The following is a 24,771-nucleotide window of genomic DNA, read 5'->3' as shown; positions in this document are numbered from 1 at the left end:
GATGTAATGCAGCACTGACAGAAATGGATTATTTTAACGGCATAACGGTAGTGTTCATTACAATGCCATGGATTAATATAACCAACGTGGCCCTGTTGTTTTGCTCAGCCCTGCAGTTACCTCACATTAATATTTGCTAGTTGGTTGAGTGGGGAAAATTGTAATCAAGAGCCGCACCATCTCTCTCCCCCCGAGACCTCAGCGGTAATTCGTTCGTCCATAGTGTGCGAAAGCATTTAACAAGAGGAAGCCGGCCCATTACGAATAAGTGTAATAGAGGCTCCCGTCCGAGGAACTTCAGGGTCAGCGTCTTTTTCAAGGTTGATTTGGTGGTGCACCCGGGCATTTTCCTTCTCACTCTTTTAGGATACACTCTAATACAAGGTGTCTGGTGGCTAGATTCAGGCTGCGATACTGGACTTCGCCTTATTGGATTCACTTTTACACACACACAGAAATGTACACCTCTGGATATTTAAATTATTTCAGTGGTGGCAGTGGCACTGCAGTATAAAGCCAAACTGAAAGAAAACTTATAAAAAGCCACTGTTTAAAGTGTCTGCTCCGTCATTTGCCATCACCATCTTGCCGTGAATCGCATAGACATTTGTTAAGTACAGAGGTCATCTCAATCTGTGCCTTCTGGGAGGACTCAATCAGCCTTTTTATCAGCTGGTCTGATCAAAAAGTAGAGTCTGCACAAGAGGTAAGAATCTGCCAATTCCAACAGTCTGACAGCGAGTTGGAGATAAGAGGCCACATTTGTTAGAAATCACCACAGCTGCATATTTCTAGTCACAGTTTACCAAGGAATGAACTTGTGTTGTGAAGATTGTCCATTGATGTAGAGAAAAATTTAAGAAATAAATCCTGTGCTTTTATTTTGAAGGTAACGTTTTTTGCAGCGGAGTGCCGTCTATTCACACTCCTTAACACCAAAAGCGAAGCAGGACTATTTGTGATGGTTCGCTACATTCGCACTAGAAGCGCCTGAGAGGAGGTGTGGCTTATCGCCATGAAAACAGTTAATTACCGCCGTCCACCATGGAAGAAATAACCACTATTTCTGCCCTTGTGTTTGGGTTCATAATATTATTATTTATTTATATATAATATATTATCCATAGCCGCACACAGCTTCTCCAGGAACTTATCCTCCATAGTTTCTGATTCAACAACCACATGATGTCAGTGATGTCCAGCAGAGCATCTCAACGCTGATTGGCTGTAACGACACAGCCTCCCACACATGTTTCGCCCGAGTAAAAAAATTCAGCATGCGTGAATGAGGCGAATTTTTCATGTTGCGTCATTCACGTGCCCGCCGGAAATGACGCGTTAATCGCATCCATACGCGTCTGCGCATTGACTTTGTATTAAAAAACATCCACAGTTCTCCCATTATGAACTCCTCCATACTCAGGTCTATGTCAGTGGTACACTAAGGTTAAAGTGAGTGCTGCTTAATAATGTGTTTCAGTATTTACCTACTAATAAGATAATCAGAAGAAAAGTTAATGTTGTATACTTGAATCTTTTTTAATTGCACTTTGTTTAATTTATTTTGAGTTTGTGGATAAAAGATGCTCCTCAAGACACTGACTTGTAGTGCAGCGTTGGTTGTCATAGATTCAAGGAGTTACATAATTTTAGGCTTTTTAAAACTATTTCTCACTAGACAAATCAGTTGTGTGACGTTCTACATCAGAATAGTTTATTTGAGGAGTTTCAGTCAGGATTTAGACCACAGCACAGAGACAGCACTGGTAAAAATTACAAATGACCTCCTAATTGCATCAGATAAAGGACTCATCTCCATACTGGTATTATTAGACCTTAGTGCTGCGTTCGACACCATTGATCATGACATCCTATTACAGAGATTGGATCAGTCGATTGGCATTTCAGGTACCGCACTAAGTTGGTTTAAATCCTATTTATCAGATCGATCTCAATTTGTATTTGTAAACGATGAAGCCTCAATGACCACCAACGTTAATCACGGAGTTCCACAAGGTTCTGTGCTTGGACCAATTTTATTTACCTTATATATGCTTCCTTTGGGCAATATTATCTGGAAACACTGCATAAACTTTCATTGCTATGCAGACGATACTCAATTATATCTATCGATCAAACCAGAGGAGACCAACCAGCTCGCTAAAATTCAAGAATGTCTTAAAGACATAAAAATATGGATGACCTGCAACTTCTCAGACAAAACGTTATTTTACTGGGCCCTGAACACCTCAGAGATCAATTATCTGGTGATGTGGTTTCTGTAGATGGCATTGCCCTGGCATCCAACACCACTGTAAAGAATCTCGGCGTTATCTTTGACCGGGACTTGTCCTTTAACTCCCACGTTAAGCAAATCTCAAGGATTGCATTTTTTCATATACGTAACATTTCAAAATTCAGGCACATCTTGTCTCAAAAAGATGCAGAAAAGCTGGTTCACGCGTTTGTTACTTCCAGACTAGATTACTGCAACTCCTTATTATCAGGCTGCTCTAATAAGTCTCTTAAATCCCTCCAGTTGATCCAGAATGCTGCAGCTCGTGTACTCACAAAAACTAAAAAAACATCTCTCCATTGCACCTTATTAACTCTGCTTCCTCCCCGGAGTCTTTGTGACTTCACGTCTCATAGGGTCCATTGGACCTGGAGGTGTCTGATGCCTGGTGAGCCGGCCTCCTGCGTTGGCCCTGCTGATGCGCCCCGCCCCCCCTCCTCTCTACCTCCTTCTGTTTCATGGATTGGAGTTCCATTCATACATTGTCATATTCATGTAATGTGTTTATGTAACTTTGTAAATGCTGTTTATTCTGTACACATGACATCTATTGCATCTGTCCATCCGGGGAGAGGGATCCTCCTCTGTTGCTCTCCTGAAGGTTTCTTCCCTTTTTTCCCTGTGAAAGGTTATTTTTGGGGAGTTTTTCCTGATTCGATGTGAGGTCCTGGGACAGGGATGTTGTATGTGTACAGATTGTAAAGCCTTCTGAGGCAAATTTGTAATTTGTGATATTGGGCTATACAAAATAAACTGAATAGACCTTTATTTCATTGTGCATGAAAGCACTTTATTAAAAAAAAGGTCTGAAGTTACTGAATTGTTATGCATGGTGTATTACATTGTGTCCTTAACATGCACTTTTTGGTTTTTAATTGACTGTAAAAAGGAATATGTTTAACTAGTTTTTTCGTGCACACTATGATATTCGGCACTCTCAAACTGCATCATCTTTTCATTAAATCAATTTGAGAATTTTTTTTATATTCATATGAATGCATGCAATATATTTTTACACTCGAATAAACAATAATCAAATGCAAAGACAGTTATTTAACAATATGAAAACATATTGAAAACATCACCGGGCACCAATCCTCTGAATGTAGAGGTTTGGTAGGATTTTTTTCTTTTTTGTGTTTAAATTATTTCTGTTTTATTTTAATCAGAACTAACTTGGGCCTTAAATCAGAAGTTCTGATGGTGAGCAGCACCCCTCCTCCGCTCTCCAACTACCATACGCAACAGAATCTCTCAAACAAAGCCACCTCAGGATGATAAGGGGAACTTCTTCCACCGCTGAAAAGTTACTTAACATTGCACCCCAAACCCTCGAACACATTCTCAGCGTGTCAAAGAAATTACCAAAACCCAATGGAATAAACGTGAAGTTGATACCGATACGCCTCTCCTACGATTGCGACGGCAAACCATGATGCACTGCAGTCCTCTCAGTTTTAAGTGAATCAGACATATCTGTTTTGAAACCTCCGATCAAATACACTGAGCTTTTTCTGTTCCTATGAATATCAAAGTCATGGGCTTTTGTACGCTTACCAAAAAGCCTCATCTGCCAGACACACAAACCAACAGATGCTGCATGTTTGCATTTGTTGTAACAAATATATATTTCAACCTCTTAAAATCAACAAACAAGTCCAATGTTATTATAAAAACATGCTGATAACACGCTACCTATATATTAAGATTAATGATTTTGAAGCCAACCGCAAACTTGAAGAAATCAAATGAGCAAAGCAACTTTTTCACAAAGTGTGAATCTAGCCACACTATACAGCACATGCAGTGGTAGTCTGCGTGGTCCAGACATAAATTTACAGCTTTAGCAGTTTGCAACCGTTGAACCTTCCTCTTGCAGGTAAATATGACCGAGCAGACATTGTCACGTCCACAGTAACTTGCCGTCTAACCCCCTTTCTTCACACGCTCACCTTATTCTTCTACATCCTTGTTGTTGAGAGATTGTTGATCAGGTCAAAGGTGGAATCGGCATGACAAACTATAATCTATTAAGCCGCTGACCTCTCTTCACTGCCAGGTGTCCCCGGAGTTTCACTTTCTAATTAGCTTAGTGAGCAGCTCACCTTCTCTCCCAGGGCCCTTAGGCTGTCCAGGAAGCGGGGCCAGAAGTCCTTGAAGAGCGGTCGGTCAATCTTCTTCAGGCTGTCTCTGGTGCTGGCGTCCACACTGACATACAACTGGGTAACTGGAACCAGGTTCCTGGAAATGAGAAAATATGGAACAGACATGAGGATCAGAAGGATCCAGTTTGAGAGAGAAGGGAACCTAGTGAGGAAAGGTAGTACGAAACCGTGAGAGCATTCAAGAAACAGGAGGACAAAAGGAACGTTTATTTAGAGTATATTTAAAATTCAAGAAGCTAGTCACCCCCAATGTCATCAAGAACTTTCCGTACTCTCAAAACACACAAGTGTATCATCAGCTCTCAGTTGTCCCAGTCATTTACATGCAACAACAAACACTATGTCGTTGTGCTAAGTAGAACAAATTCAGACAAATGATGGCAAAATGAGGAGACAGAGTGGAAAACACAGAAGTGCTTCTCTTCAATACGTGTTTGAAAGAGCAGAGGACGCGCCAGAGTAGAACCAGACATGTGGAAAAGACTCACGACCAACAAGCAGAGCACTGCCCTTTCATGTGTCTGTAGATTGGCTATAAGACAGTTCTGTCCAAGAGGGGCAATTATGTAAAGATGCAAAGACAACCAATTAACCAAATGAGCAGTGAGGCACACAGTAAGGGAATGCAGCTCTTTCTACTTAATACAATCTCCATACGAGAAAAAAGTTTCCCATTGACAAAGCAGCACTGGCATAGAGGCTCAATAAACTGCAACAGCTCATCTCCAACCAGGTGGCTCTGACAGAAAAAGACCCCCGGCGGCTGATGTCCTCGCCATCAATCATTTTCCAGCAGAGAACCATGGGCTCAGATTTGCAGGTATCGGCTCTCAAACCGCCACAGTCAGTGCGTGCTGAAGATCATGGTCTAATGGCACAAACAGAACCACTTCATTCGCAAAGAGCAGAGATGAAATTCTGAGGTCCCCAAACAGGAGACTCTCCTACCTATGCCCGGCCACGTCTTGCCATTTCTATCTGGACTGAAAACGTGGGATTAGTATGTCCTCTGTGCGAAGCAACCTTTGTGTCAGCTAACAGCATCAATTGACAATAGATGTCTGCTTTGTCATAGCATTTTTTGTAGGTGCATGGCAATGTTGCTTCAAAAACCCTGTTTGGAAAGTTATTCTAACACTTTACACAGAGTCAGAGGGGTATACAGCTACAGCGTTGTGTTCAAGTCAAAGCCGTAGTGTAGGAAAAGATGACACTCGGGTCACTTCAGTACGTTTCCTCAGACACAAAACCTTTCCTTGTTAAAAGGTAATTGTGGAGACTGATCCTTTCATCCCCCAGACTTCAAAAGAAAAGTGCTTGCGAAGCCATAATACGCTACAGAAACATAAATGAGCCAGAACAGATTGGCTGGAATGTGTATGATGAGAGAAGAGAACAGCGACACAAACAAGTTGCGCGAGTCCGTTTCTGCCCCTACCTGATTTCCTGAGGGAACTGTGCGTTGGTGACCAGGAAGCTGGAGATGCGGTGGGAGTGGAGGAGACAGATGAAGGCGTTGATTTCAGGGTACATGATGGGTTCACCCACCAGGGAGAGGGCACAGTGCTTGACAGCCAGGCCCTCCTCATACCGTTCGGGTTGTACTCCAGGGACACCTGGGAGGTGAAGAGAGTCAGCGGCTTAATAGATTGTCATGCCGATTCCACCTTTGACCTGATCAACAATCTTCCAACAACAAGGAGGTAGAAGAATAATTCAAAACGGGAAGAAACAGCATGAGGTCGGGCTTTGAAGTGAGTCATTACAGGAGAGACGTGTGGAGCGCATGAAAAACGAGCGCAGGAGAGGAGAAACTGTGAAAGTCTTTGAGCCTTGGGTGTCGGGAGTCGGGCTCAAAGCCCAGTCTCTCAGTCTTTTCCTCCCTCTCTCCTTTCCACTTGGAGGGGCTCGGACCCAATTTGAAACATGTCTACCAATGTGGTGCGTTTATTGCATTTCAACTTTTAGATTACTGTATGATATTGATGAACAAATAATTATTTACAGTAAGAGTTGAATATACACCTGTAAGAAGACAGTACAACCTTAGGTATCAGCATCAAAGGTTGCTATCAATTATTTCCCGACCCAATAAAGAGACTTTAAGGGCGAGGAATCTAGTCTCAGTTTAGTTAGAGTTACGCCAAAGGATTTTTTTTTTTAAAATTGACAAACTAGAGAGCACTTGGCAATTAGATCACAGGGGCAGCGACGCCAAATCGGGCCCTTGCTCGGACACCCAGCTTCGAAACCCTGCCTGCGTTCATTTTTATCTCAACTGCAAACCTGGAAGGTTTTATAACTGCATCTTCACAGTTTTAGTGAATGTTTAGTGAAAGTTTAGGGAGAAAAAGTTTCATATGCTGCCATGGGAATTTAATGCGATATTGCTCTCGCTACAGCAGATGCCATGTAATTTAAGAGTACTTGCAGTGAATCCTAATTAGGTAAATCTTTGGACTGATGCCTTCATATGCTTCATAAGACCCTCTATGAATTATTGATAGGTGTGTCCGTTACCGTGTTGCCTTTCAAGGACAAATAAAATCTGGCAACAGCTGCGAAGTCAAAGACAAACTGTCCCTGAAGAGGAATCCCAGTGAACTCTGTTCCTAACAAGCAGCTGAGAAGAGGGTGCGTCAAATGTGTGAAACAATAGATGTATACATCTTATGGTATTAGTCATGCAAAATTCCATTACATTCTCACATAATGACCTACCTTGTTCGAGGGCTTTGGGCCACTGTCATTATGTGGATGAAGGGAAGACAACTCATAACAAAGACCTTCGTCGTCCTGTGGACTCGGCCTTCGTTGTCTTTTGGTTTCGACATCACAAAAGATGATTCAGATGTCATTATCCCCCCCCCCCCCGCTTTAAAACATTCTTGTCCTTGTTAAAATTGCGTATGGCGTGTTAGGGAGACACAGCAAACTCTTCCTGGTGGTAATGCTTGGCATCTGCTTGATGCATGCATTCACGTGGTGATAATAAACCAGGATGCGGGTGCTTGGATAGAAGCAGTATGCGCAACTGAGTGATTTAAAAAAAAAAAAAAAAAAAAGGTGCTGTGTTGTTTTAGCCTAGAGAATTACAGAACAAAATATATTTCATTCATAAGATGATTTTGCGGCGAAAGTTAGAACGTTGACAAAGCTTCTTCCAGCATACATGCAAATATGCCGACAAAGTAAGCTCATGCGAATTTCATCGCACTGTCGAGAGCACACACTCTGGTTGAGTCAATGGCCAGCTAAAGAGCATACACTGTATCATACCCTCAGTATTGATGGATGTAAAATGCATGATCAGCCTTGCCTTTGCGTTGCCGTGCGCGTTGCATTTTTGCTGGAGCGCCATGGACACTTGTTGAAGTTGAGAGAATAAATAAACCCGGAGCAGAAAAGAGGTCATTGGTGTCGTTACCAATTGTTCAATCGGATGAATTGAAACGGTGGGCTTTCTGTGGCAGATGTTGCTGGATAACCGGAGCTAAATGTATTTAGTTACCAATGATCTGAAGAAAATAAGATGCTATTTGAGATTTCCGGAACTAAAAACCAGCTTCCTGTCAACATAGGCTTACGTGCACTATTGTTCCATTATAATATCACGAAATTACATTTTCCAAAATATAATGAATCCATGATAATAAATCATGAATAACTGCTCTGAGAATGATATTATCTATAAAAGTAGCCCTTTGAAGAAGACATGCTTCACAAGCTTTCAGCATCTGTATTATTTCCAGAGTACAATTGCTTCTCTGTTTTATGAGAGGGTCAGCAGTGACTTTGAGGTTGGTGGCAGTCTTCTGACTGCAAGGTCACAGGATCAAGCCAGGCCTTAAGATTACTTTCGCTGGGAGGCACAGTGACACATCTTTGATGTCAACCTCCTATACAGTTTGGATACTTTGTTGAATTTAAGGCTGTCCGTTAAAGAGAAACACTTTAAAGTGGGCCGGAGTGCGATAGCCAGTAAAGTGTTGGTACTGGCTTCTATACGAGTTACACCAAAAACACAAAAGACGTCAACAAAGAGCTGAACTAGAAAGGGGACAGGCTTGGGCTTGGGCTTGATGGGAAGTATGTCTGTCTGTCTGTCCGTCTGTCTGTCGAGAGGCAACAAGAATTGCTGCCAATCTTGTAGCACAACTTTGAATCCATCAGGAATAAATAAAACAAATGATTTCCAATAAGCACTTGTTTGCTAACCTATTAACGTTCCGGTGGCCCGTAGGCGGGCCACCAACTGTGTGCTGGAGATCGTACCGTTCATTGTCCATCTATTTATAGTTAGGTACTATTGTCGTACGTTTCTGGAAACCTACGATTCTTGTGATTCTAACTATCCACTCCATTTCAAGATTGAACCCCCACAGCAGCGTGATTACATCCATAAATATCCACAAACTGCCGTTGCATCATTTCAAATCAGCCGGCAGATATGGCAAAATATTTCAGAAAAGTAGCTGTAAAAGCCGTTCTCTGCCGCGCACCTTTACAACCCGGATATTAAACTGTTTGTTCGACTATAACCTTTCGATTGACACCAAATGTAAGCCAATAGGAGCAATATATCCTCTTCTAAACCCATATTAGCCAACCAGAGTCAGTGAAGAAGAGGGCTGACCAACTTCTTTTGGCTACTGTGCGCGCACACAGAGTCAGATTTGTCAAATGACGCTGGATTCGAACAGCCAATGAAAAGACAAAAACAAGGAACTGCCATGTTGGGATGCCAGATAAGTGAATAAACCCGCAATTTCACTGCGTAATGACAACCTGTCGATTTTGGTTCATTTTGCACACAATTTGGTTTCAATTCACTATAATGAGTTTGTGCTTCAGTTCCTTTGTGTCAGCAACAGTGCAATAGTGAATGTGTATATGATACCTCTGTTTCACCTTTCATTAGGGCCTAAAATGGAGTCTCCAAATGGCCTTTATTGGAAAAACGCCTAAACATACCCTTAGTAAAACATGTGTAAAATCTTCATTTTCTGTAAAATTATAATCTACTTTTTACTTGGACTAGGTAAGGCTTTATGCTATGCTCCCATTGTGTTTTCCAGACCATAAGTCACAGCTATAATCATCTGCAGGCATCTATTTCACAAAAATATTTAGGCGAAAATAGAAAATCTTCTACTTATGTGTGTGCCAACTTATATTACTCAATGTCAGCAGCACTTAAAGTGATTCTGACTGTTGGGGGGAAAACTTCAGAGTGTTACCTTTCAAAAGGGACCAGAACCTGCATTTACTCCAAATGGTTCTCCTACAGCTTTCAAGTTAATGAAAGCTGCATTACTGTGTCGCCACCATGTTTTGACAAATGTCCTAAAGCCTCAGAGTATTCCCAAAGCAGGTTTTGACTGTTTTGACTGAGCTTTGGGGATCCGACTAGCCGTCCTCAGCCAATGCTGCTGGCAGCCAGAGAAAAGAAGTCCCTAATGCCACGCAAGTACTAATGGAGCCCAGAAACGGTGTCACCGGTGCAACTGATGTACAGATGAACACACGGCTAGAGAAAACAGAGATATGCCAAGAGGTGAAGCAGAAGAAAACGTTTGTTTGCATGTGTGACCTTCTAAAAGGACGAACCTCTGAACTGTCGAATCATGCCCTGGTGCTTCTCCATGGCCTCGTGCAGGATCTTCTCTGCGGGGTCCATTTTCCAGCGCCACTCTGTGCCCACAGGGTTGGTGTGATGTCTGTTGGTGGGGCACGCAGTAAACCGATAAGGCGGAACAGCAGACATACAGTAACGTGGAGAGCAAAATGTAATCTGGGAACCCGCCGGCTATTGTCTGATGACGACGGCGCTGCTTTAGTCATGTTAAATTATCTTGTAAACTGGCTACTCGTACACAAGCCAGTCGTACACAAGACTCCCTCTCAAACTCCATCTCTTGTCTTGCATAATGAGATGCTCATGGGAGTGTAAACAACAAGCAGCACACAAGTGTCTTGGCTCTCATATCTGCCACTTCACCGGAACCCCAGAAATATGGCCCATTGCCAGCCCACCTCGGTATGTGGTCTGGCTGATCGGATCCCAGATGCGAGTGATATTCAATCTGGGAGCATACAGACTTCAAATGATCGAAAAAAAGAAAAGAAAAAACACATTGAACAGACAAGTGCAACCAAAGCGGAAGTATCAACTGACAGACGGTGTCTGATTGAGAAAGATTGAGTGTGCGGTCATGTGACACAGATAAAGTAAAAAAACAACAAATTAATAGATTCAGATTAGCATCTTTCTAATAAGGAGATAATTATATTCAATTTCTCACCCTATGAAAACATGGGAAAAAAAGCATCATACTGTAAAAAGAACGGCACCTCCGTTGGGTGTGAATAACACCTTCCGACTGTCTAGGTGCAACAACAACAACAACAACAACAACAACACACACACACACACACACACACACACAGACAGAGATTACATATGTGTCCTTAAATTGCGTACTTCCTGTCACACCACATAGCCGTCTTAAATGTAGACTGGCGTATCTGTGGTGACAGGGAAGCAGGTCGCCACGGCGACCTTTCGGTGCCCGGCGCGGTCACCTTTTTCAAATGGAGTAAAAAAGGCCCCGGTCTCTTGCTGCTGTCGCGATGAATTAGTGTCCACCTTTTGGCCTCGCGGTCATGCCGGCCAGTCTTCTTCTAGGCATAAATCATTAACCGGGAAGAAAAAAAATCTTTACAAATAATATTTTAACGAACTCTGTTTGTCTGTACGTGCTGCGATGTCAGAGCTGGTTGAGAATCTGCAGTTTCCCAGTGAAACGGATGTTAGGATGTCTCTAGCTTCTGTTAGGGTTTTCTAATGCATCGTGCATTTATAAAAAAAGAAAAAAGGTTTGACTAGCAAGCCTCACCGGTCATACGGAACTGAACTTTGTCGTGTGTGTGTGTCTCTGCAGCAAACACTCCTCTGTAGCTTCGTATCGTGCTAAACACTTGAGCCCGCCCACTTTGCGGTCCAATCAAATGAAAACGAATCGAATTATATTCCTCTTGAAAACTGAAAATGGCTTAAATATTCAGTGAAATACGTCTGGGGCCAGTTAGAAGTTTCCTCTGAAAGGGGGTTGTTTATATACATGTCGGGTACGTACCTCCAGCAGAAGACACACTTGTTGGCACAGGCAAGGCTGGGGGTGGTCTCCATGCAGCGGTGGGACTCAATGCCATAGAACGTGTGCTTGTAACAGCCCCCCCTCCCCCGCAACATGGACTGATCAACAGAAAACAAACACCGTTCATGTAATTTGTGCATTCGGTTGAAAATAATAATAAAAATAATTTTAAAAAGTGTCAAGCGCTTCATTGAGTAGTCCCCGTTACCTTAGTCCATCGACAAAGCTTCACTCCCGAGTGACTTCCAATGAGTTTGTAGCCTGCAGGAAAAGAGAGAACGAAACATGTGAGAAGAGCAGTAAACACCTCTTTGACCCAGAGCCACGCGGGCCAGATAATTAACACAGAAAGAGGTGGGGGTCATCAGCAGAGAGCCATTCAGTCACAGTCCTCTGGGGCTACTGACAGTCTCCAGTAAAGCCAAGGGCACGTCAGCAGTAGGGAGGAGAGGGTGAGTTTCAAATGCTCCTGTCGGCACAAAAGGGAGGATACAGTGCTTCACAGGTCTGCCTCTCTATCCTCTTAGCCCTAATGCCACTGGCTACAAATGGCCACGCTTGGGTGAGTCTCTGCAGGCTTTTTTAACACATCCTCTTCTGTGATGTCTGTCAAAGAGAATAACTTAATCTGTATCGCTTACATCTGGAACATGGTATTGAGACAGCTTCCAGGGGAATCGAGAAGGGCTCATGTTTTTTAAAAGACCCGACAAAGAGACTTTCCGTTTAAGCCAAACGGCGACGGAACAGAAATGATGCGGAACTCGCTGGAAGCTCTTTATTGTGAAGCCTTTTGGCCGTTAAATCCTTGTAGCTGAAAACACAGCATGATATTAGTGTCAGTTTGATGCTGGATGAGTCGAATAAAAATGTTACTCATCAAGGCTGAATTGGGAAAATACTCGGGTTTCGATGTACCGGCTGAATGAAACGTTTTGCCTTTTGATCAAAGACGTTCTTTCGAGAAGCAGAACAAGCTGACAAACATAATTAAATGCATTTGTCGTTTGAAGTGCATTTACTCTATGGGGCAAAATAAAGAATAAAAAGTTGGCATCAAATTGTTTTTCCACCCCCCCAAAAGAAAAAGACCCTTGCGAGCCCACGTCCTACACTAACCTTGCTCCCAGCAACTGCAAGACTCATTAAAAAAATATATACACTCCCAGGCCAACAAGACTGGAAACCACGGGAGGGCAGTGGCGGTTTATTTAAGCATTAATAATAAGAAACGTTTCCCTCTCATGTTTGTTCGGGAAAATCGAACTAAAACGCAGTACAGAGCGACTCTAGTGGGCCAACTGTGGACTTGAAATAAAAGACAACTTTATTGGCAATTCCTCAAACAATGTATACTTTGATACTTTTTCCTCCAATCTGAGCTGCCCGAGGAATAAAACAAAGAGGGAGGGGATGCGTTTCATCAAAGAGAAAAACTCTTTTTTTTAAAATCAGCCTAAATTGTTTAGAGGTCTTTTTCAGGATCTCACAGGAACCAGTTTCCCAATCAAAAGGTTATCAAAAAGACATGATATTGTTTCAACCGCACTGTTATTTTTGAGAGTAGGCCTGTCACGATAATTATGTTATTGACTTATCATACAATGTATGGACGTGACCTCAATCGTTTCTGCTGACCTCCACATTTACCATCATGCCAGAATGAACAGCCGGGTTTCCCTCCCATTGAAGCACATTTGTGTTAACCAAGCCCAAGAGTCCATTCTATTAACTGTTCTGGTGTATTTTTATTTTAAATATCTCTACCTTTCTACATTAATTTCACTGCTCTTTCATAATTACCTCAGTGCATAAAACGGTTCAAAACTGACACTATTGTTTATCTCAATCATCTCTGGGACAATATATGGTCCAACAAAAGTACTGAATATGACCGGCCTATGTGAATATTCTGACGAGAAATTAACTTAAATTTAATTTAGATGTGCCCCTTACATCAAGACAATAATATATAGTTTTCACTATTGATTATGATTGACGAGATACATGTGCTCTAACCCGTTACCATGGCTATTTCAAACGGACGTCTCTTTATCATCACAAACACAAACCAACAGATGTCATGTACAGTCTCCTGAGTCCCACCAAACTATTTTGATAAATGTGCAGCATTCTGTGCAAATGTTCTCAGACATCACACAAGAGTCTAAGAGTCTTGATGACTTCTGCATCCAGGTCATGCCAGAAAAAGAAAAAAAAAGGTTATGCAGGAAATGCAGCCTTCCAAGACCCAATATCATGAGAACAATGCCAAAACTTTCATCCTTCAATCTTTCATTGCACATGAAGCAAACCGAGCCGACGGTCGCCAGCATAGACGCCATGAAGCAGGTCAACATTTGGCTCGATGAAGTAAAGTCCTGCTCAGAGTCCTATTTATAGAGAGTTGTGTAAGCCAACAGTGGGGGTTAACTGGCCTGTGTTACGCTGGTGAAAGGACTAAATAGAGAAGAAACGGTGGAACGTTTCAGACAGAACTAACAACCGAGACTGAGGCTTTATGGGGGGCGACCGCCTACATGGAGACACTGCATGTGGCTTCACTTACCGAAACACTAAAAAAGGTGCAATATCATAAGAGCTGAGCCACACTTACCACTTCAAAACATCCCAATTTTCACAGGCAACACTACAGGCTGGAACAAGAACTGCAGCTTCAGCAGCCGATTGACCTGGAAGCTGCGCGACGTCCTCCTGGATTATCCTTTTCATTCATCTGTGAGTAGTCATGTCTCGTGGATTTCTCAGATTGTCTTTTTATCACGTCGGTCTATACGGTACACATCTCTCCTCAGTCAGAGCGACTGAGGAGAGATGCGTTTTCTGGGGTTTCTTCAATTCTTTGTTATATTGTTATTTTTTTAAATTGAAAGGGATTTAAACAGGGATTTTTTTTGTTTCTTTATTCGAAGCGAGCGTCAAAGGACACAAGTGTGTCCCATGCTGTATATAGACTAAAAAGCCCCCTGATGTAAGTTTGTGATATAAATCCTATACAAGTCATCATGCGTTAGAATGTTGGCCATTAATAACTGAAACACCGGGATGCAATTTCATCAATTGATTAATTTACACATAATCCATATGGCCTGCAGTGTGAACGCAGCCTTTGCTGCATGTCACACCGCTCCGTCTAAAATTTGAAAGCAGAATTGGAATAAACAAGATATTGTTTATCAAAAATAAAACAAACTAAATCAATATCTTTCCTGGATTTTAGTGTGCGTCGGTAAGACTTAATGCTGAAGTTTGAAAAAAGACGACGTGACTCACAACTCGTGTTTTAAAGTGAATTACAACTTTGCCGCCCTTGTGGAAACAGAAAGGATAAGGATATGCTGACAAGCAGCTGGTCTGTAATGTGATTTATTTTTTACTGCAAAGCAGTTCAGCTAGATAATATGAATATATTATCCAGAGTCACCAGTGACACCAGCAGATGTTCTTTTGGAAATGGCCAAAAAGCTTTGCAGTGTCATAAAATCCCCAAAAACATAAAAAAACACTCACATACAACTAATTTCTTGTAATCTCACCCCAAACTTTATCCCCCCATAAAAACAGAATGCAAATCTCCATTTTCCTTACCTTGTTTGGTCAGTGCCTTCCTCAGGGCCGGGGTGATCATCTCCCTTCTTTCCCCCTCGTTGTCAATCTTCCTCACTGCATTCACCTTGGATATCTTCACCATCTGGTCTGCTCCAGCCTCCTCTTTGCTCTGTGCAGACACAAAACTCAGCATCACGTACCGTTTACGTGACTATAAAATAAAACTGACGTTGTAATTAATACAAAAGAATGTCTTTTTTTTTTTTTAAGAAATACACAAAAGTGTTTCAGCAAACAAAATAGTGTTTTCTAATAAATAGTGTTTGAATATGAGAATTAGGCATTTTATTGCGCTAATATGCCAACTTTTAGTGAATTTGTGAGAAATCAAACGACTCAAATAGACAAAGTCATCATCACATGGTAGGACAACGTGCCGCCTGCCGATTCATCACACACTTACAGTCCTGAAATGTTGATACTGATTAAACCGCTGCAGGTCAGTGGAATAAAGACATTTCCACAGAAAACAACACAGTACAAAGATCTTTTTATACTGCAACAGAAGCAAACAGCGGTCCTTAAAAAGCAGTCAGAATATGTGGTGCCTTGTTTGCCACATGATTTGATGCTCACCCCTAAAAGTTCAAAGCAGCTCCTTTGTTTGATGCTGGATTTGACTGAAGATGAAAGGTTGAGATTCTGCAGTCCTCGTACGACGTTGTGTGCCACATAACCGCAGCATGACACGATCCTTTGTCAATAAAAGAACATCATCGCGTCGGGAAACTGCAGGGTTATCTGGGTTTAGGGCCTTCAGGGGACCATGGAAGCGCAACACAAGGTCTACAGCGTAACAAGACGACAACTGTTGGCCATTATACCAACAACTTTCTTCAGCTCAGGGTTACATTATTGCAGTGTACAGCATTTCTATGTAAATATTACTTCCTGTAGGTAGCTGAAGAAGTTCAACCTGCCAGAGACCATAATGGTGCGCTTCTACACCGTCATCGTTGATGCCACCCTCTGTTCCTCCATCAGTGTCTGCAGACACTGATGCAGACACCATCCGAGGCATCATCCGCACTGCTGAGAGGGCGATTGGCTGCAATCTGCCTTCCCTCCATAACTTGTTCACCTCCAGGACCCTGAAGCGGGCAAGAAAGATTATAGCCGACCGCTTTCACCCTGGACACTAACTGTTCGAGTCCCTTACGTCTGGAGTTGGCCTACTAACTTGGACACTTGGATCATTGTCGTTTTAAAACGTAACTTCGTTGAACAACTTTTATTGTACATTTTCATATTTTCAAATGATCTATTTTACGATTGCACTGTTTATTGTCGTCACGCATCAATCACCGGGCCAAATTCCTTGTGTGCGTGTAACGTACTTGGCAATAAAGTAGTTTCTGAAATATACATTTATAATGCCGTTTTTAGACACAACCGAAGATGAAGTTCTGCCAAGCCTTCATTTCCTCCTCGTTTGTGACATGCACGAGTCAGACAGCAGACGCACCGCGCAGCCAACGGGGCAACGACCCGTCCCCGTGGTGTTCGCGTGCAGCCACCGGCGATTCGTCTGGGCGCCCTTTCCGGTTCCCGCTGCTCGGCTTTCGCCCTCTCGCTTGAGAGCTCACAGACGTTCCAGAGCCTGTCTGCACTAACAGAACGGGGACATCTCTCGGCCCTGTGCTGTGCTCCGGAACCACGACCCTCCATGGGGGCTGATGAGGGGAGCACAGAAGAGGGGCATAGGGTAGAACGAGGGATTAAACCCAATTTATCTCTGCCTCGTTTCTGTCATTTTAGTCTTAGCCAACAAGGATTTCTTAATTTGTTTGGTAAACACAGGATTTAAAATGGTGCCTGTGTGATTATTTGTGGAGAAACTACATTTTACAGAGCAGTCAATTAAATCAACTAATCAATTAGTCGACAGAATCACATGTTGGCCAACACATTTTTTTGTGATCGAGGACAGCCCTAAAAATCTATGTAATGGCATCTAGCGGTGAGGTTGCAGATTGCAACCAACTGAAGGGGAAATATCTTTTTTTTTTCATTTAAAAAAGGGATAACAAAACTTGTTTTGTGGAAGCAAAAGCAGACACAAATCAGTATACAGTGTTTTATGAGACTTAAAATATTTCAACAATGCCACCCCTCAGAAATGTTTTATCTATTCATCTGGTCCCATATTGCAGATATGTTATCAGTATGTAACTTGACAAAACCCCTTTATTCGTCACATATTTGGCATTCAAAAGACGGGTTAGAGGACTTCAATCATTTTACAACACAACACAACAGCCCTTTGAGTCAGTAGTTCATCTCAGCTTTCTCCCTCTGGACACGGAGCTGAAAACATCAAAAACCCAGCCCAGGAAATCTGTGTGGCCTCTCGAGTGAACGATCCGTTCCGCCACACTAACTCCGATCTAGCAACCGCCCCAACAGCATGAAACGGACCGCTCAGGCAGAAACAGACACCTCCTGGGACAAAGTTCAGATGCAGATGCAATGAACGTTTGTGCAAACATCATCAAGAGAAACTGGTTGGCACTTGGCAGCACACAAACTGTTGCCAAAGACTGATGGACTGGTTGGACAATACAAACTGAGTGCTCGCAGCCAATCACAGCATTGGCCACATCATCATCATCAGGTTTAGCAGTAACCCAGTCATCCTCATTCCCCATAAGTTTTATTTAAAATTAGTGCCGGTCAAAGATGAAAAAAAATTAATCGATTAATCGCATGATTTTTCTGATTAAATCGCATTATGCGCAAAATTCAAGAATGAATTAAAAACTAGTGTATTACACACTTTTATTTTAAAGTAATGTTATCAGATCATTATAACAGCCACTCTCGGAGCAACAGCAAGTTAACATACAGAATATAATTCTTTTTTCTGAACAGGTACCAGAAGCGTTTGTCTTTTATCAGGGAACAGCATGAACAGTCTCTGTTCAGTAGTTATGGTCCCTGTTAGTGACGTTAAGTGGTCTGGCACATAAGAAAGTACACAGGACATTTAAGCCTGTAGATTTCCTTTAGAGAATCTCAGTTAAAGAAAGATACATGTAGATTGTTTAAGTGGCCCCCAACCTTTCTGCATTGGCCAGGACTTTGTCAAACGCACTGCAATCATATTTCTTTCACCACTAAGTGTTTTGCCTTTATTATAAACGGTCCACTGCTCTGCAACATGATTAAAGTGTTCCGTCCACGTTTCTGCAACATGTCTGTCTTCTGTTGTCATGACAGTCAAAGCACGTGAATGCAGCTCCCAGTTCATCAATATTATGAACTGTGACTGAGATAACTGTGGTACCCAGCGATGTCCAGTCGTCTCCAGTGAGAGCAACAGTTGGTGCACGTTGTAACGCCGCCATTTTTGTAGTCCGCTCCGTTTCATACACATCGACGGTGCATCTTGAGGCTCGTACGCGCCGTCTTTCGTTGTGATTCTCAGGACGCTCCTCAGACCGACCTCTTCCTCTACAGGAAGCGGCCTGCAGTCCGCTGCTCTCCACTTGGCCGATGCATGTGTTCATTGTTCCTGAGTTCATGTGTTCATTGTTCATGAGTTCATGTGTTCATTGTTCATGCGTTGGTTTATCCACAGTTCTCCTGCACGCCGCAGTAGTTTTTGCTCCACTGGTTGTTTGGTAGCTCTTGGCATCAAAGCTGTGTGACGCCTTTAAGATGTACTTCATGATCGTGGTACTCCAGTTTGAGTGGTTACAAAAAACTTTGGTTTATTAACTACGCCGTCTGGTAGAGCTTTAAAATGAAAATGTCCATTTAAAAGTACCTTTCTCCATGTTCTCGGTCAATGTTCGCAGCAGCATTAAGCCCCTCCCAGTGCAAAAAAAATAATGTTGTTAACGCATGATGAAATTATTGTCGGTGTTAATAGCTTGCTGCATTAACGCATTAATAACGCGTTAACGTGCCCAGCACCAGTTAAAATGCAAGAAATTTGTGATATAAAGTCTGGAATATTTCTACAACTACAAATCGCGAGAAGAGCACATTTGTGCATAAATGTACGTTATTAAAGATTTAACTGCCAGTTCCACATCACCTTAAGTGATCTTTAATGGGTAAACTGGCCATTTTGAAGAGAAATACGAGACAAAATCAAACGTTTGTGTCATTGAAAACAGACATGTTAAATATTTTACATTAAATGAGACCAAACCAATGCATTTAGGTAGAGTTCACTGGCTCTCTCGTTCTTGTCCCTCATCAGTAAAACACACAGAATGCACACCAACCTTTCACATTATATTCAATGTTATAAAATCGGCCATGCATATCAGAACAAGACGAGCCTCACGTGGCTCAAAGGCAAACAGCAGGAAAAATGACTGAAGTTCAGTGACCTTTTATTCCCTCAAAGTTCTAACCGGTTCAACCTCGAGTCCAGGTGGACCCAATTTGAAGAAAGTCCCGAGGTGTTCCCGAGGTACGATCCATTGGACATAGTCGCCCCTTTTTCTCTGTGCAACCAACCTGAGCGACAAGTCTTTGCATTTAAAATCAACACTGCATAACCTAAACATAACATCCCAATGCTCGAGTAGATCGATATTTCCTCACACAGAGACATAATCCTGGGAAACACACTTAAAAAACCCTCATAGACACTGATTGAAAGCGCCTGAACGCAGACTCGGGTGACAAAATCAGCTGATGTTCACAGATAATTCACAAATATTTGCTTAGGGAGTGAAACCGGCAGTGTGGCGAAGGTGAGTCTCTGCCGTCACCTAGTGGTCGAACACAAGCAAAGCGAGCTCTGTACAGCTGAGCCGCAGCTCCTTTTTGTAGTCCTGCGACGCCCGGAGCAAATTACACACAGCCTTCATAAACCCCCCCCAAAAAACCTGCAACATATTCAGCTCATTAACTGCCAAACAGATGTGGCTCCACGCTGTAAATTAGCCAAAGAATATATTGGAATCAGGGGAATTTCCTTGTTCGCACTTAATTTGCAGCTCGGCTAAATACTTGTCGTCTCTTGGCAAACGTTTAATCAACAAACTAATTACAGCTTGCGCTGCCTGCTCTGTGTGACCAAATTATGCACACAAAAAATTAATTAATTTAAAAAATACCAACAACTTATTACCACGGAGACAAACGGCAACATTGTCATCCTGACAGAGTGTGACGATACAAGTCATCAATGAGCATCCTTAAAGCGTTACGAGATGAGGAGGCCCCTTAGAGCGCATGTGCGTCAGGTGAAGCTAACAAACGATCCATTGGACATAGTCGCCCCTTTTTCTCTGTGCAACCAACCTGAGCGACAAGTCTTTGCATTTAAAATCAACACTGCATAACCTAAACATAACATCCCAATGCTCGAGTAGATCGATATTTCCTCACACAGAGACATAATCCTGGGAAACACACTTAAAAAACCCTCATAGACACTGATTGAAAGCGCCTGAACGCAGACTCGGGTGACAAAATCAGCTGATGTTCACAGATAATTCACAAATATTTGCTTAGGGAGTGAAACCGGCAGTGTGGCGAAGGTGAGTCTCTGCCGTCACCTAGTGGTCGAACACAAGCAAAGCGAGCTCTGTACAGCTGAGCCGCAGCTCCTTTTTGTAGTCCTGCGACGCCCGGAGCAAATTACACACAGCCTTCATAAACCCCCCCCAAAAAACCTGCAACATATTCAGCTCATTAACTGCCAAACAGATGTGGCTCCACGCTGTAAATTAGCCAAAGAATATATTGGAATCAGGGGAATTTCCTTGTTCGCACTTAATTTGCAGCTCGGCTAAATACTTGTCGTCTCTTGGCAAACGTTTAATCAACAAACTAATTACAGCTTGCGCTGCCTGCTCTGTGTGACCAAATTATGCACACAAAAAATTAATTAATTTAAAAAATACCAACAACTTATTACCACGGAGACAAACGGCAACATTGTCATCCTGACAGAGTGTGACGATACAAGTCATCAATGAGCATCCTTAAAGCGTTACGAGATGAGGAGGCCCCTTAGAGCGCATGTGCGTCAGGTGAAGCTAACAAACAGTATTTTGGCATTGTTGTTAAACAGGTGCATTAAGAAGAAAGTCACCAAACTGGGGAAAGATTATTATTATATTTTTTTCTTTCATTGCATTAATAGTAGTAAAAATCACAGGCTCTCACTCTGAAAGGTCTTTATGACAACCACAGGGTGTTGTCTTGATCTGGTTTTTGTATGCAACATACTAATTTTTTCTCTGATGTTACGCACAAGAGGACTTTCTCCACAATGCACACGGACTACCTGCATGCCTTCTCCTTCCCTCCCATAGCAATCTTCTCTGCCCCTCAGTCCTCGCGCTACTGGCGAAGCCTCTCCCTTCCTACTCGTTTCATTTTCTTCCATCGCTTTCTCTTGAGTCACTCGAGCCTCACAAGTCTGTGGCGTGGGCGTCCTGTCTCTTACGCAACCTCCGCTTCTCGCCTGCCGGGGGTCTGGTGTCTATCAACCCATCTGCCACTACTCCCTCAGTGACACCTCCGTTTCTCCTTTGAGCCGAGATGGTGGCGGCTCAATGCCTCGTTGGTGCCCGATCGTAGACCACGGGGAACGCTGAAAATAAACCTGCTGGATGACGACAGGAACGCCAGCTTAAAATTATTGAACAACCTAACTGATATTTTGAAGCGGGCAGCTAAGTACTGCAAATCAAACCGTAAAGACTTCTGAATGCTCACTTTCATCGTCTTACTTCTCCCTGTGGTGTTGCCTCAGCATCAGCTAACAGCTGTAGGGGGATGTATGTATTATGTAGAAGGTTATACATCACTGCTGCTGTGGACAGAGTCTGACCTTTGCTCTCTTGGCACTGCTCATGATGTTGCCCAGATCCTCCATGTCAACCACTGAACCGGACTTCTCCTCATCTTGCAGGCCAGACTCTTCCTCATCACTGCTGGACTCCACCAGCTCATCCTGAAAAAAGAAAGGGGAGAAGAGAAAAACAGAAATGTGGTGAATAAAAGACCAAGCACAACAGAAGGTCAAGAACATGGGTGAACAAATTCAGCATCACACTGGTTCCCTCCAGAAAAAAACTAACAGGATTTTTCCAATGGCTCATTGAAGAAAGTAAATTTATGATACGCTCATGTTTAGTTCAGCAAGAAAATCACATGCAATCGGAAGAAGTTAAAAAAGCGAACGTTAAGCTATGAACCGCTGTCACGTGAGCCATGGTACCTTATTTCAGGCATCTAAACAAAAAGCCTTCGAGACGAGTACTGGAAGAGGTTTTGGGACTCTTGCGGTGTTCTATATGGAACACATTTATTATACATGGGCAATTCAAAATACTCTGGTCAACTTATGGGAAAGTACCATTTGAACATGTGTACATGAAAACGTCCAGGTATTCAGGGAACCTTGCATATGCATGTTGACTAAGGATGTCTTCATCCCGATGCATGCCCGCTGGCGAAGCTCCCAACCACATGGGTGGCAGCAGGAGGAAATGCATGAGAACTACAGCGAGTAGATACATCCCGATGATGGTCGCCAACTTTCAACTACTCTCGGTTTCCGGTTCAATATCACCTCTGCGCTGAGTGCAATCAGTGCCATGACAACCGGACTTCTGTTACCGTGCGAGGTCCCACTACCAGCGGGAAAGAAGTGTCTCGCCCGGAGGACAACTCCGACATGTGGACAGAAGGAGGTGCAGATCGACCTTGCGATTGGCGGACAACCGGCACTAACTGTGTTGTCCAAGGGGTGAATCGAGTGATTGGTGGAAAAAAGTGCTATTTTTGTATTTTGACACGATGAATGGCATCGACCGCGATGACACATTTTATGTGCAGAAGATTTAGAATACTGTGAAAATCTAGTCATGCAAAGAAAAAAAGAAACACCTGATAAATCGAGTGTAACACAAGAATTGAAGTCACAATGCAGGAGTGCAGCATGAGGCCCCAGCCAGCCAACGATGTTGAACAATCGCGTTATAAGCTGGAGGACATTTTTCCTATTTAGACATCTGCAACTCGCTGTCTCCACCTCATCTTCTTCGTATACTCACCAATTGTCTTCACTTGCTTATTTGTGTTGAGGGGAAAACAATGGACTAACAAAAGTGAGGCCGCAACTGTCTGTTGTCTCGTGTCCGTTAACATGGTTGTTGGCTTTTGTGTTGCATTTAATTGCCACCGAGTGGCCACGTAAACTGGGTCAAGATCATCCGGTTCTTCAGGTAACACAGGTAGTGTCCTCTCACACACACCCCATGTACTGAATTGTAAACCATCTTTCTTACTTTCATTTTGTGCATCATAACAAGCTCAGGAGGAAGCCAGGAGGGCAATTTTAGACAGCGTCATTGTCCTAAAAGAACATGTTTCCGTCCATGTGATGTACACAAACTGGGGACTGTTAGAGAAAACAAAATGGAAACACAAACTGTCACCGTGACTCTCCTGAAGGATGTAAGCAGCCATTCAGGGACAAGACATACAACTAATATCAGTGTTTCCCCCAGGATTTTGTGAGACTATGATAGGTGGACCTTCGACCTTCTAGGAGGGGTCCTTGCTCCCAGGTGACAACCTCCGGTTCAGAAGAATGAAGATAATGCTGAATTGTCTTAAACGTGCAGTCTCTCTCCTGGCCAGCAGGGGGAGACTGATTGCAAAAAGAAGTCTGATTGTATAGAAGTCTGAGAAAAAGAGCACTTCTTATTTGATTTATTCCCTCAGTAAACATTGTAACATGAGTGTATGGTCCCAATCTCTACTTTCTAGTCTTCTTCAATACAGTATGATGTTCATTTAGTAAATTATGGTCCATTTAGAGTCGAACAGACCATAAAGCAGAGTATGCTTTAGGGTGGAGCTACCTTATGATTGACAGGTCGCTGCTGCTACCAGATATGGTGTCTCTACGTCACTTCTCTGCTGTCCAGAGGGTCACTTCCGTTCCCTAGTTACAAAGAAAAGCCAGTGGCGGGCGTAATCAAAACCGCCAAACATGTGGCTTTAAAACGGCAAATCTACAAGCCAATGGGTAATGTCACCATGACTACGTCCACTGCTTATCCTTTTAAAAAACAAAAAAATTTTAGGTTTCTGCTCAAAATAACATACCCAAACTAAAAATGGTGTATCTCTGCAACCACAAAGGCTATTTGAATAATGTTGGTGTTATAATAAAGGCAACCCATATGAGCTTTTGTTCAGATGACTAAATGTTAGTATATTTGTTACTGGTTAAGATTAAATAAAGATGAAACACAGCAAAAATTCAAGTTTCAGGTTTGCCTAAGAAAAAAAAAAAGCATTTTCAGGATGATTATCTCTTGGAAGGATGCAGAGCAAAGGTCAAACAGTGAAGAACAAAGTTAGAGGTTTTAGTACAGATAGATTATGCAAAATGGGCATTTGGGCACAATCTGTGCAATTTGAATTTTCTCAAACCATATATTGTACTTGTACTTATGGTGTTCAATACATCCAAATATAGCAGTCTTTGTTGATTAGAAGGAAAAAATATTTTTTTTCAAAAAAAAAGCTG

At 42.6% G+C, this 24,771-nt stretch overlaps 1 protein-coding gene across 1 annotated transcript in view; it reads right to left on the bottom strand.

Moving 5' to 3' along the window:
* The window catches only part of tyw1 (tRNA-yW synthesizing protein 1 homolog (S. cerevisiae)), a 53,392-nt gene that overhangs the window by 23,581 nt on the left and 5,040 nt on the right, over positions 1 to 24,771 (bottom strand). The window contains exons 7-13 of the mRNA XM_034548575.1: positions 22,057 to 22,179; positions 15,231 to 15,360; positions 11,830 to 11,882; positions 11,601 to 11,719; positions 10,072 to 10,181; positions 5,900 to 6,077; positions 4,402 to 4,537 (exon numbers count right to left, since the gene is read on the bottom strand). Of these exons, the coding sequence (XP_034404466.1) occupies positions 4,402 to 4,537; positions 5,900 to 6,077; positions 10,072 to 10,181; positions 11,601 to 11,719; positions 11,830 to 11,882; positions 15,231 to 15,360; positions 22,057 to 22,179 (849 nt within the window). The remainder of the gene's footprint in view (positions 1 to 4,401; positions 4,538 to 5,899; positions 6,078 to 10,071; positions 10,182 to 11,600; positions 11,720 to 11,829; positions 11,883 to 15,230; positions 15,361 to 22,056; positions 22,180 to 24,771) is intronic.

This window comes from Cyclopterus lumpus, chromosome 13, assembly GCF_009769545.1.
Source record: "Cyclopterus lumpus isolate fCycLum1 chromosome 13, fCycLum1.pri, whole genome shotgun sequence".
NCBI classification, from domain to species: domain Eukaryota; kingdom Metazoa; phylum Chordata; class Actinopteri; order Perciformes; family Cyclopteridae; genus Cyclopterus; species Cyclopterus lumpus.
Note: the sequence above shows the minus strand (reverse complement) of the source record. Positions and strands in the feature narration are given on the sequence as shown.